Source organism: Fistularia commersonii, chromosome 5 (genome assembly GCF_037954325.1).
Source record: "Fistularia commersonii isolate RoL2024-O1a breed Wild chromosome 5, RoL_Fcom_v1.0, whole genome shotgun sequence".
NCBI lineage: Eukaryota > Metazoa > Chordata > Actinopteri > Syngnathiformes > Fistulariidae > Fistularia > Fistularia commersonii.
This window is the reverse complement of record NC_141288.1, coordinates 7,841,508-7,854,542: the sequence shown is the minus strand read 5'-3', so window position 1 is coordinate 7,854,542 and position 13,035 is coordinate 7,841,508. Positions and strand designations below refer to the sequence as shown.

Here is a 13,035-nt window from a genome sequence, read left to right as displayed (position 1 = left end):
TAACTAATTCATAAATTAACCAGGGCGTACACACTATTCAATGTTTGTTTTCCTTTGATGAGTTATCACAAACCACAAAAGCTTGATTAAAGTTTTGATTTTTTGCTAAAATCTTCGATTTTGAAGGGTGATTACAGATGATTCAGTCATGATTTTTCCCATGATGTTGGAAAAATATATTATAAGTAAACACCCCAAAATTAAAGAGTCAAATAAATAAAAAATTAACAAATACAAAAAGTTCAACCTTCCAATTCAAGTCCCTGGAGGAGCATGGTTTTGATCCAGGAACACTGGTTGAATTGTATTAGCCACAGCAAAATTGAGTCATTTTGAAAATGTTTAATTCCAAATTTCATGGAATAAATATTTAGAAGAGTTACATTGTGGTTTGGAGGCTATATTCTGGAAAAACGCTGCATACTTTTGAGGAAGAAATTAAACCAATAAAGCCTAAAATATATCAGGGTTAGAAAATGGTTGAAAAACAGATGGCGTGATTTAAGAATCCTAGTCTACATGAAAAATCTCACCTGACAGCAAGTTTTTGCTCTACTTGCGATGTCTGCAGCAGGTGAATGAAGGTTTTAAGGTAGTGAACGTATCTAGACCAGGTCATTCTGCAGCATACTGCACCCACGACCTCCACACATGCGGAAATCATGCCCTCATGCTGCAGTAGGTCAAAGGCAGAAAAACCTTTGAGATGTTATTACAGGATAAGATACCAGATTTTTCAAAAAAAAAAAAAGTGTGCTATGATGTATCTTTTTCAGGAGGGAGGGTCCTGTTAATGTCACCTTGAGCATATTTTCATCCAAGAGAGCTGCCATGGCAAATGGCATGATGTAGTTCTGCATGGACCTGGGTGACAGAACAAGTGTACCGTCTGTTAGTTGCTTGGCCAATCTTCTCAGGGATCGACCTCGCCGGTGAATCTGTTGGGCAGAAGGGTGTGTTCACACATGTTATTGTATAGTGTTGATTAACAGTCCACTGAAACACAGTCAAACACGTTCTCTGTAAACTAAGGTCTCCTGAGACTGTTGATTCTAGAATCCTTCGTTCGGAAACATTAATAGGTTACCAGAATACCCACTCACAAACAAACTGAATTATTTTTGTTCATTACAACGACTTTGATTTTTTTTTATATTTGTCAAGGAAGCCTAATCAAGTGCTCTCCTAAAGGTAAGTTAAGGTATATTTTATGTGATTAGTAATAATTTTTAAATACTTTTTAGGATGATTTGTAAATGAATTTTAGTGGTTTCCTTGCTGTCTTTCAAATAATTTTTAGATCCCTTACACTTAACCTTGTGTAAAATGTAATCAATTTTCTAGTGGGTTTGAGAGTAATTTAGGTGATATGAAAGTAAATAATTTAATTTTGCTAAATGAAAAGATGGAAATTAGCCAAAACAAAAACAAATAGCAAACACCATTTTTAATAACTAACAATTTAAAGTATTTTGGTTAAAAAACAAATTTATGATGAATTTTTTGGGGAAGTCTTACAAATGTCACTCAGAATGGCTAAATAATAAAAGAGGAAAGGGCAAAATTAAGCATATTAATGACATGGGCTTCATCTTACCTGGATGTGCTTCATGTGCTCAAAAAAGTCAGACTCAGGATCATTGTTATCAGTGAGCTGCACAAGGTCTCTGAACTCTTTTTTATAGGGAAAGGTCTTGACCAAGCAGGCAAGTATGGTGGTATACTCATGCCGCACATTCTGGGAGGATAAAGAGTCAAAACCAAATATTTTAACCAGCTTTCTCTCGTAGGGGATAATTCTAGAGAAAGGTAGTCAATATATGTCTCTACTTCATTCTTGCTGCGAAGCCCTTTATGTACAGCATCCAGGATAGTGTGCTGGACAACGTCATTGAAGACCCGCTCTCCAGCACCAACAAGTTTCAGCTGTGTGATGATGGCAGACAGACACAGGCTGGCATTGTCTGTCAGTGACATGTCACCAATCTGCATCACAGGATGAAAGGGGGGAGGTGACTTGAGGTCTGCTTGATTAGTTATGTCTGTTTGTTATTGTGTTTCTCAGTCACATTACTAGGTCCTATCAAATTGGTAACCCAATTTCAAAACCACATTAAGATTTTTTAATTGAAGAATTTCCATTATGAAGAAGCACAGCAAAGTGGCTTTTCTTGGGGTAGTAGAGTAAATAAAAATGATGCACTTTTAAATAAACTTAAAAAAAATAAATGCAGATGTCTCCCTTGTGCAAGGTCACAAATTTATGGAAAAATTACCCCAGCTGTACTTTGTACATGACAGCAAACATGTTGATAATAGCAATCAAACTAAAAAAGTATGAGTTGTGCACCGCACATGCACAGAGCAAGTAATTCTCTTTTAAGCATAAATTCAGATAATTAAGCTACACTACGACAGAGCCCAAAAACAGCAAAGGGATGGTAAGAGTTAATTCCAAATTACACTCAAAACTTAATCAATTTAAAATCCTTTTGAATCCCTTGTATATTCACCTCATATGTATGGAAGCAGTTGTGCATAACAGTACTGATGTAGTCAAGGTCCAGAGTCTGCATGTCTTTGATAAACTTAATTGCCTCCTGGAAAGCTGTCAGACGCACATCAAAATAAATCTCATCCAAGTGTCGACTGTCAAACGCATTAAGCTGTAGATGACAGAGAGAGAACATAGCTCAGAATGGATAAAGTCAAGAAGACCGCTGTTTAAGTTTGTCTACTTAATCCAAACTTGCATACCTTTGTGGCAACATCACTTAAATAAGTGAGGGAAGGATCCAGCTCTGACAGAGTCTGAAAGCAAATATTGGTTCATGTGTTGAGTACTCAATTCAAATGTGTGTATGTTGACATTACAATATATGCACTACCAATAGGGCATTTTCAACCAGTGCTCACAATGCCTCGTTAGTTTTATTAATGGTCAGAACTCCAGTGAACTTTATATTTTACCAACTAACATTATACAGCAGAAGCACAACACAGGACATGTAACTGCGAGGGTCAACTCTTAGAGGGTGGGTGGTTTTGGAGATGTCCACAGTACCTGGAAGACATTTATAAGGGCCTTTCTTGGCAGTTTGCTGTGAATGATGGAGAACAGTTTGCTAAGTGGCTGCAGAAAGGTAGTGGGCTGAACACACTGACGAAGCAGGTTCTGCACTGTGGCCAAGACATCAATTTGTACCTCCAGGATGAAATGCAAAGAGGGTCAGAATCAAAAATATGGTCATTTTAAATGCATCAATTTAAATCAAAGGGGATCACTTTGAGCAATTAACAGGTTATAATTATCATATCTTCCAATTATTAAGGGCAAACTGAAAGTCTTACTTCATCGTTGTTGCTTTTCCAGAGGTGGGGCAGCAATAGTCCAATGAGAACCTGACTCTGATCCTTATTGCTCACAAATTGACTTAACCTGACAATGTTTTTAAGAAGGGAGGTTGGACAACACAGATTAAAAGTGTGAATGATATGAAGAAACAAAATTTGGAATACACTTCAAGAGAAAACAAAAGAAAGGTGATCAAGTGAGTGAACTCACTTGGAGAGGAGACTGAGCTCTTTTGCCACCTGCAATCTGAACTGCTTCTTTCTGAGCCTGTCGGCATTCTGTACCACTCCAGTGAGGTATTGCAGCAGGGTGGAGATATGAGGCAGCAGTAGAAAACAACCCTGAGAGAAAGAGCCTGGAAGAGAAACAACATTCTAACAAATATTCTTCAATAATTCAAGAAAAAAAATGTTTGAATTGACATTCTTGATGATTTCATTCATAACATTCATTTCATTAATAACCTGTAGTGAGAGCATTCTCTCCTGGGAAAACACAGTCGTGTACGGTGAGCTTTGCCTGTTCTTCAGAGGCCACAAAGTCTTCTGTAGATGCAAGGGACTCCGCTATATCCATAATCATGGTGATGGTCACCATAGAAGCATTCTTGGATGCAAGAATGGCAAAGACATTCAGGAGCACATCAAAGACTGGTTGACCTGGCCTCTGCTTGGCCAAGAAGGGGAAGTATCTAAGAAAGATGAACAACAAACTAGACTCCTACTAGACTCTAGGATAAGATATGTGTTGAATGGAAAGAAAATTTCTCATACCTTGCATTTTTGGCCCATACATGGATAAGTTTCAGCAGAGGGGTTGGGGAGTAGGGACTCTCTGTAGGCAGACGACATACCTGTGCAAAATAAACAAATCAAGAAATTCAATAATCAAAACGCATTTAGAAAAGTACAGAGAACTGTTTTACCTGAGGCCAGACCACAGCCAGAAAGACGCCATCGAGTTCATCTGGGCTGAAGTTGTATGTTTCAAAGTATTCAAAGAAGTCTTGTATTCTCAAGATGCCAAGCCGCCGTAGGTTCTTTAAAGGACTGATGCAACCTATACGCAGCTGCAGAAAGTGTTAACAGAAGCACACTCATTAACTGAAAAAGTGATCTAAAAAAAATTAAGTTAGTTGATCAAAAACATCTATTTAATGCAACTGTTTTGTGTATTATCAGGTACAGTGGGGCAAAAAAGTACTTTGTCAAACACCACTGCAAGTTCTCCCATTTAAAAAGATGAGAGGCCTGCAATCTTCATCATAGGTGCACTTCAACTATGACATAGAGAACGAGAAAAAAAAATCCAGAAAATCACATTATCTGATTTTTAAAGAATTTATTCTCAAATTATGGTGAAAATGAGCATTTGGTCCATTAACAAAATTTCATCAAAATGCTTTGTTATAGACCATTTTTTGGCAATGACAGAGGTCAAACTTTTCTGTGAGTCTTCACAAGGTTTTCACACACTGTTGCTGGTATTTTGGCCCTCTCCTCCATGTAGATCTCCTCTAGAACAGTGATGTTTTGGGGCTGTTGCTAGACAACTGACTTTCAAAAGATTTTCTTTGGGGCTGAGATCTGGAGACTGGTTAGGCCACTCCAGCACCTTAAAATGCTTCTTACAAAGCCACTCCTTCATTGCCCTGGCAGTGTGTTTGGGATCATTGTCATGCTGAAAGAGCCAGGTATGTTTCATCTTCGGTACCATTGCTGATGGAAGGAACTTTTCACTCAAAATCTCACAATACATGGCCCCATTCATTCTTTCCATCCTTTCCACAGATCAGTCGTCCTGCTCACTGGAGAAAAACAGCCCCAAAGCATGATGTATCTGCCCCCATGCTTCATAGAAGGTATGGTGTTATTTGGATGCAACTCAGCATTCTTTCTCCCCCAAACACAAAATGTTGAGTTTTCAACCAAAAAGTTCTATTTTGGTTTAATTTGACCATAGGACATTGTCCAAATCCTCTTCTGGATCATCCAAATACTCTCTAGCAAACTTCAGAAGGGCCTAGACATGTGCTGGCTTCAGCAGACGAATACGTCTGGTACTGCAGGATTTGAGTCCCTGGTGGTGTAGTGTGTTACTGATGGTAGCCTTTGTTATTTTGGTTCCAGCTCTCTGCAGGTCATTCCCAAGGTCCCCCCCCATATGGTTCTGGGATTTTTGCTCACTGTTCTTGTGATCATTTAGATCCCATGGGGTGAGATCTTGAATGGAACCCCAGATTGAGGGAGATTATCAGTGGTCTTGTATGTCTTAAATTTTCTAATAATTGCTCCTACAGTTGATGTCTTCACACCGAGCTGCTTACCTATTGAAGAGTCAGTCTTCCCAGCCTGGTGCAGGGCTACAATTATGTTTCTTGTGGGGTTTGACAGCTCTTTGGTCTAGGCCATAGTGGAGTTTGGAGTGTGACTGATCGAGGTTGTGGACAAGTTTCTTTTACACTGATAACCAGTTCAAACAGGCCAAGAAGTTACAGGTCTATCAGAGCCAGAAATCTTGGTTGTTTGTAGGTGACCAAATACTTATTTTACAGTGGAATTTACCAATTCATTCATTAAAAATCCTACAATGTGATTTCCTGAATTCTGAAAATATTGATTAAAAAAAAAAGCAAAACCGCACTACCCTGTCAAAATAATGAGGTTTGTATAATTACAAACATTTTTCTCATTCCACATGCAGCTTAAGGATGAAAGGCTACATGGTACATTGTCTCTGATTCACTGAGAAACTCAATATGTGGGGGAACTAATTTCTGACTGAACAGTTTTAGAAATAATTTCTGCACAGGTTTTCATTACAGTGACATCTTTCCAGCATGTCAGTAAACAGTGAAATAAAGTAAAAAAAGGTAAGTAGTAAAACTATACTGTGAACAAGTCAGCTAAGAATAATTCTTGTCATACAAGGCCATTCATTCATCATCTGTACAACTTTCACTGCACTCGGGGTCATAGTGGATCAAAAGCTAATGCCAATTGTCATTATGTGAGATGTGGGGTATATGCATCCAAGCAATTTGGAGTCATCTTCCATATTATAAGACTCTAGTAGGAAACCAGAAAGCCCAGAGGAAAAAGCAAAAGAATATGTAATCTCCACAAATAGCCACAGACCTTCTGCTGCGAAGTTACAGCACTAAATGTGATACTGTATTCCCCACGAGAACAGTAACTTCTCTTGGAAACAGACTTTCTGAATATGTACTTTGTCCAATTCAAGGTTTATGCTTCATCTAGCAACTATTACATTAAGTCCATTCCTAATGGGGAAATAAAAAAATAAATAAATTAGGCTACCTGATCCCTTTTGTCCAAGATGGTGGATACTGAAGCAGTGACACAAAGCAGGATCTGTAGAATCTTGGGCAGGTACATGTGGATGAGATGGCCCAGTTTCTCGATGACCACATTTATAATATTCAGCAAGCTATGCTGGCGGCCCAGTGGCAGTACAGCACCGATGTCTGTCTCAGCCAATGCTTGCTCCACTGCTGTCAAACAAGAACCTGATGATATGGAAAGATAAGAGGTATAAAGGACATGCTGATGCTGAAATTCTGCATTTATGGTAGCAGGTAGCAACAATTGTATTTGAGTACTTTTTCTTGATTTTTAATCACCTAAATAATATACATACCTACATAATGAATATGATAATACGCAAAAAGTAAAAGTGTTGAACTATGAAAACGAGGTGTGCAAAATGAATTCCTATGAACAAAAAGTGAGAGAGAAAGGGCACAAACAGAAAACTAAGTCAAAGAATATTTCAAGTATGCATGTTAGCGTTTAAAAAAAAAGTATATTTACTTTAGTTTCATTGCTTCGAGTGAAAGAATACAATAATCTTTAAACCTAAAAGACAGTATTTCAATGTTCCATTCGTACCTTCACCTTGGTTGTAGTGGGCGACAGGCTCCAGTAGCAGGTTTATGAATATTTGCAGCTCCTCAGCCTTGCAGCCAGCTAGGAAACGTAAGATGATCGAGGTGCGTGTAGCAGCGCTGGCCTTTCCCTGAAACTTACTGCCTCCTTTAGAACGCAGGCGGCCAAACAGGATCCTGTGATAAGTGTGACAAAAACAGGACAAGTCAGAGAAATCAAACCTGTAAAAAAAAAAAAATTGTTTTAAATCACAATAAAGTTGTAGTATTTCTCCTCCCACAATCAATACTTGCCCTGTATGGTTCCCTGCCAGTTTAGAGTTTTATATACTTTGAAAAACACTGACTCTTTTACTTGAATTAGATTGGGAGATTGTAGGCTCTTGCCTCCTGGCTATGGCTTTAGATTTGGTGGGAATATGAACACAGTGTACCTCATTAGCAATGGGATAAGTCTTTCTCTGTGGGAAGAATCAATCACTCCCTCCTCTGAAATGTTAAAATGGACAATTTCTTCCTTGAAGTTTTTGTCATTCAGTAGACTCTCGAGATTCCCCCTGAATACACACAGAGACAAAGGCACACACGTCAAAATGACTCCGGATAGTTTTTTTGTTTTACAATTTGCATTGATGAAGGACATAACAGTGTAAATTTGTAGTTCGTGTGACAAAAAGGCACACAACAATCCCAGTCTGAACAATGAATCAATCGCTATACTGCATCCAGATAAGTTGCATGCCTGGTGCCAAAAAAGGAGTCCAACACAATCATATGAAATGAAAATGTCCTTGACTTTCGTATCTGTCAGCAGCTTAGCAAAAGATACAGTAAATAGAGACAGTCAAAGTTTCATTGACATTCAGACTCAGTGCTAAGGTAGACATTCCAAAGAGTAATGAAGAGTTGAGGCATAATGGAGAGCAAAACACTGACAATGACCTCGGTGATTAAAAAAAGGAGGAAAATTTGCTCGATTGATAAGGCAGCATATTTAGTTTCTTACTTGTATGGTACTATGCTGGGGTCCTTGTATGTGAGAACACACTCAAGTGCCATTTGTTGAATCTTCTGGTCCCGATGGCAGAGCAGCTGCAGAGTTATAGAGATATGTAGGCAAAGTTGGCTAAGGAGTGCAAAGCATCTCTTTTTATTCTATTACCTACAAGACAGTTCAATGTCTTTGTGTAATAAAGTGTAATTGTTCATGCATATGAAGCTTTTGGGTTACCTGATTGTAAAGTTCATATAGGGTTCTCTCCATGTAAAGGGAGCGTGGATTGGTGAATTTGGCAAATACCTTCAAATGACTTATCAGCTGTCTGTAGGACAAATCAAATATTAAAACATAAGAAATGGCTTTTTTACATCTTCATTGTTCATTGCAATTCATTATCATGGTTTCTGCAGGTATTAGCTAATGAAATGTTATGCTTTTTAATGCCAATCATTTAGATTTGGAACAGATTTTGCACAGTAGTAGATAGGCACATATGACGCTTCTGAGTGGCAATATAACTAAAGAATCACAAGGACTCAGATCTGTGTAAGATTATCAGTGTATTTATTTGCATTTTTATTTATTATTGTTATCATTATTATTATCATCTATTCATTTTTTAAATAAAAAAATCAAATAAAAAATTTTACATTTATTTTTGTTTCTTTTTTGGTGCAACTCTGGAGCTGGAACTTCATGCAGAACACTGGCCATAAGCAATAGCCTTCCACTTCTCAATCACCATAAATCATCACCTATCACCTCACTATTCCAATCAAAATTATTGATTGTTTATAAAGCCCATTCAAAATAAACGGCAAATAATGCTTTTCCCCGCATCTAGTGTATTTAAATTCTAATGCCTCTAGACATTGAATTTAAGGCATTTTAATGATAGGTTAGGCCTTAATTTTTGCTAAATCTATGTAATGACTTGTTACACTTCGACCTGCAGAAACCCAACCTTTGATCTTTATAGGAAAATAATGCAGTTTCCTTCTCTCTTGTAGCTGGGGACTGGACAACTACCCCACAAGAGATACCTTTGTTTATTTTAATCGAGCAATAGGAATCTGTAGCCCACATCAGCCATCAAATTTACATTATTACAACTCTCTCACTCTTAAAACTCATGACAAAGTAAAATGCAATTCAAAGCAAGTCCTGGTAAAGACAAATCAAAACACAATATTGTTGCCTGGCAATGACAAGTGAATGTGCTAAAATAACAATCCTCCCTCCCCCCCTTTTTTTTTTTTACACCAACACTAGAGGTCTGTGTGTTGCAGTTAGGAACCAGACTCTAAAAACAAATGCCATTTTGCATGCATAATTCCCCATTACTTGGCAACAGCTCTCCTCGATGCTGCCTTCTTATGCTGTTGGCCTTCCTCCTCCTGCTCGTCCTGCTCGTCCTGCTCGTCCTCCCTTTCCTCATCTTCCATTGCAGGTTCAGGAGACTCATCCTGGCTAGCGTCAATCTGTTTCCTCAGGTCCTGAGTGGGTGCCACCAGTGGGTCAGAGGGGTAAAATTCATTGCTGAAAAAAGTAAACAAAATATATAACACATAAAATCATACATACCATGTAGCGCAATCAATTGTTCAGAAATGGCTTTTATGTCAGTGCTCAAATACTTACCTGACAAATCTGAGTAGTAGTAGGCTCAGCTCCCGACTGCGGGGCTCCACCCTGTCAGGAAACTGGGCCATAGCATGCCACAGTAGGCTGCGAAAGTTAGCAAAGTCTGTCCTTTCAGTGGGGTCAAAGGTTGTCTTCAGCTGCAGCAGGAACAGGACCCCCACTTCCCCACTTTCAATGACATCACATCCATGCTCATCTTGAAGGTTGACCTTTCCCTCTTCCACATCGTTTTGAAGTTTTTTCTCTATAATCCAGAGAGATAAATACTTGCCACCTGGTACTTTTGCATATTTCTTTCAGTCAGACATAACAAAAACCATTATTTTTGTCTAACTCTGAATGTTTTATGTCATTGCTCCATAACAAACAACAATGGCACATATAATCCTACCAGCTTTTCCAGCTACCAACTCCAGTTGTTCATGGAGGACAATCCAGAAGACTTCATTATCCATCCCTCTGGCATGGCTCCTACAAATAGGATTCTCACCTTTTATTTTTGTCATACAAACTTAAGAACATTGATTAGAATTTCTTTAACTTCGAAATTCCACAGGAAAATGACATGTAGGGTTTAATTATATATCTTACTCTGCAAATTAAACTTGAATCTATATCCATCGACCATTTCACATTTCATCTGGATGAATCCTACACTTACTCTAGAAGTTCAATTACAGGGTCCCACAGTGGCCGGAAATTGATGAACAGCATCGCAATTAAATACCGCAGAGGTACCTGAAAGAAACCCAAGTGACAACTTGTATTTAGTGTGCAGTTTCTTTTACATTTCCACCAGTTTCTTTTATCTTCTGCTGAATTTTCTCATTGTGCATAATCTAAAATTGCAAAACGCAGTTAAAATCATTTCTTGGACAGTTTGTTACCATGTGCATCTTGAATGACGATATGGGGAGAAAAAAAAAGCATTTTCACTGGGTATTTGGAAACTTCAACTTTCATTATAATTCTATACCTTTGTGACATTAACCAATAGTATAATATCACAAAGGATTATATAAGTAAACCTTATGAAGTAGCTGTGTGGATGTGTGTATGTAAAATAATTGGCTTATTTAGCTACATACAGAAGATTGAGGTTGTTAAGACTTATTCCAGTCACTCCCAAGCTCTACATTAACACTGGAAGACCAAACATAGTGAACTATCGAGTGTCATAGTATTCCAATTTATATCTAGTACATGTGCAATATTTAAAGTCTGTATTCTTTGAAAAAAAAAAAATTCTCGATGGACTGACAAATAATGCATTCCATTTTGTACTTATTTAGTGAAAACCAAGATCCTGAAGATCTATTCAAAATTTAGAGATGGGGAAAATGGCTCACACTGTGATTATAAATAAAGCTACATTTGCCATAGTCAAGATTTGTAATATCTCTGTATTGAAGAATGCTTCTGATAAAGATTGAAGAATCCTGCTATTATCAGGAATAAATGGATGAGATGAAGCTTTCTTTGTTCGTAAATTCTTGGTATTAATGTATGACCACTAACTCTGCAAGGGCTGACAGCATAAAAATACAAATAAATAAAGATCTAGATGCAAGACTTGCCAAAATTCTTAAAAGTCTACAAAATATTCCCAGAACATAAAGTCTAATGTGTGATTATGTGCTGATATCAGCAATGACTTTATAGCCGGCATGATATTGGAAAAAAAAACTTCTAATTTGGTAATTGTTTTTCCTATATTGCTAATTTTCTTTTGCATACTTAAAATTATTAATTCATTGTAAACAACATATCTTAACATCAACCTTTCTACCTGCTGAAAGGTGCCGTTTGGCTCATTTGGCAAGCTTTTCTGCACCAGGTCTTGTCGCAGCTTCCGCAGGTAAAGCAGCTTCTCTCTGTAGTCCTGAACTGTAGCTGGCACAAGCTCTGTCTGTAGGCACACTGCAAACACTGATTGGACCTCCAGATTCTCCTCAGACTGGATAGAAAAGAAAAAATGTGTATCTTTTCTCGAAAACAAATATGATCAAGTTTACTACGACCTAAACTAAAATCATACCTCAGTCTGACCCAGAAGGTCTGGATTAAAGTGTGAAAGGATTCGAAGAGTCAGCATGCGGATCTGAAATATCAATAAAATGCAGTGATATTTTTTCATTTGTTGTTAATTTAATTTCAGTTTTTGTAAAAAAATGAAAAACAATACAGTACCAGCTAGACAATATTTATTTCTCTGATTGTTAATTTGAAGTTTCCTTTCTTGGAAGTAAGCGAGTTATTAAGAATTATATAAATTAGAAATAATGAGGTACTGCTGTAATGGTGAGAATACCGTAGATATATTGGAGGAGAGGTTTTTGTGGAGAATGGGGTAAATCTCTTGCAGTGCACCGTGAGAAAGGTGCTCTGAAGCCCCACTGAGTGACAGGTGAGTGTAGTAGATATCTCCAAAAAGCAGTGCTGATAGATCTGTGGGAAATTTCCTGTAAGGACAAAGGGTCATGAATTCAATGCATTAGTGACAGCAGGAGATGACTGAACCTGTGATTTTCATACTGTATAGGTCAGGGCCCAGGCTAACAAAGACCATTCAGTGTCTCAGGGAGGTGACAGTAGTTTTTGATTTGGTGGTTCGACAGGAGCTTAAAAGTAAGAGGATGGCCGGTAATGGAGGTGTATGCAAGTGCAGATTTTTTTAAGAACAAAGGAGATTTGCAGAATTGTGGTAACTGTAGAGTAATAAAGTTGAGCCATTCAACTAAGTTTTGGGAATCAGTAGTGGAAGGTACACTGAGGGCAGCGGTGAGCATTTGTGAGCAGATGTTTGGTCTTATGAGGTTAGATGGAAATGGTTGATTCGCTGTGGCGACCCCAAAAGGGAAAGTTGAAGAGGGAAGAAGTTTTGCTTTATAACAAGGAGTACTGCAGACGTAGTTTTTACTTGCAGCATGTGAGAAATGCAGATAAGGTCAGAGGAATCTGCGTTGCATCTTTGTAGATCAAGAAAAACTATGACATGGTTCTAAAAGAACTGTAGTACTTTATGAGGAAGCCTGTAGTTGCATAGAAGTGTAGAAGTGTGTTAGAGTGGTATAGAACATGTAAGAAAGCTGTAAGACAGTAGTGACGTGTGTGACAGAGGAAGTGGGA

General features: G+C 38.0%; 1 protein-coding gene across 1 annotated transcript in view; it reads right to left on the bottom strand.

The window, feature by feature from the left end:
• Positions 1-13,035, bottom strand: part of utp20 (UTP20 small subunit processome component) — a 41,314-nt gene that overhangs the window by 14,501 nt on the left and 13,778 nt on the right. The window contains exons 16-39 of the mRNA XM_086146675.1: positions 12,218-12,368; positions 11,945-12,007; positions 11,696-11,863; positions 10,568-10,644; positions 10,298-10,377; positions 9,904-10,150; positions 9,607-9,801; positions 8,494-8,584; positions 8,269-8,354; positions 7,697-7,819; positions 7,267-7,439; positions 6,676-6,884; positions 4,281-4,424; positions 4,129-4,208; positions 3,820-4,046; positions 3,566-3,710; positions 3,352-3,439; positions 3,065-3,205; positions 2,758-2,811; positions 2,514-2,666; positions 1,831-1,986; positions 1,598-1,738; positions 801-938; positions 534-673 (exon numbers count right to left, since the gene is read on the bottom strand). Coding sequence (XP_086002801.1) covers positions 534-673; positions 801-938; positions 1,598-1,738; positions 1,831-1,986; positions 2,514-2,666; positions 2,758-2,811; positions 3,065-3,205; positions 3,352-3,439; positions 3,566-3,710; positions 3,820-4,046; positions 4,129-4,208; positions 4,281-4,424; positions 6,676-6,884; positions 7,267-7,439; positions 7,697-7,819; positions 8,269-8,354; positions 8,494-8,584; positions 9,607-9,801; positions 9,904-10,150; positions 10,298-10,377; positions 10,568-10,644; positions 11,696-11,863; positions 11,945-12,007; positions 12,218-12,368 — 3,270 coding nt within the window. The remainder of the gene's footprint in view (positions 1-533; positions 674-800; positions 939-1,597; positions 1,739-1,830; positions 1,987-2,513; positions 2,667-2,757; positions 2,812-3,064; positions 3,206-3,351; positions 3,440-3,565; positions 3,711-3,819; positions 4,047-4,128; positions 4,209-4,280; positions 4,425-6,675; positions 6,885-7,266; positions 7,440-7,696; positions 7,820-8,268; positions 8,355-8,493; positions 8,585-9,606; positions 9,802-9,903; positions 10,151-10,297; positions 10,378-10,567; positions 10,645-11,695; positions 11,864-11,944; positions 12,008-12,217; positions 12,369-13,035) is intronic.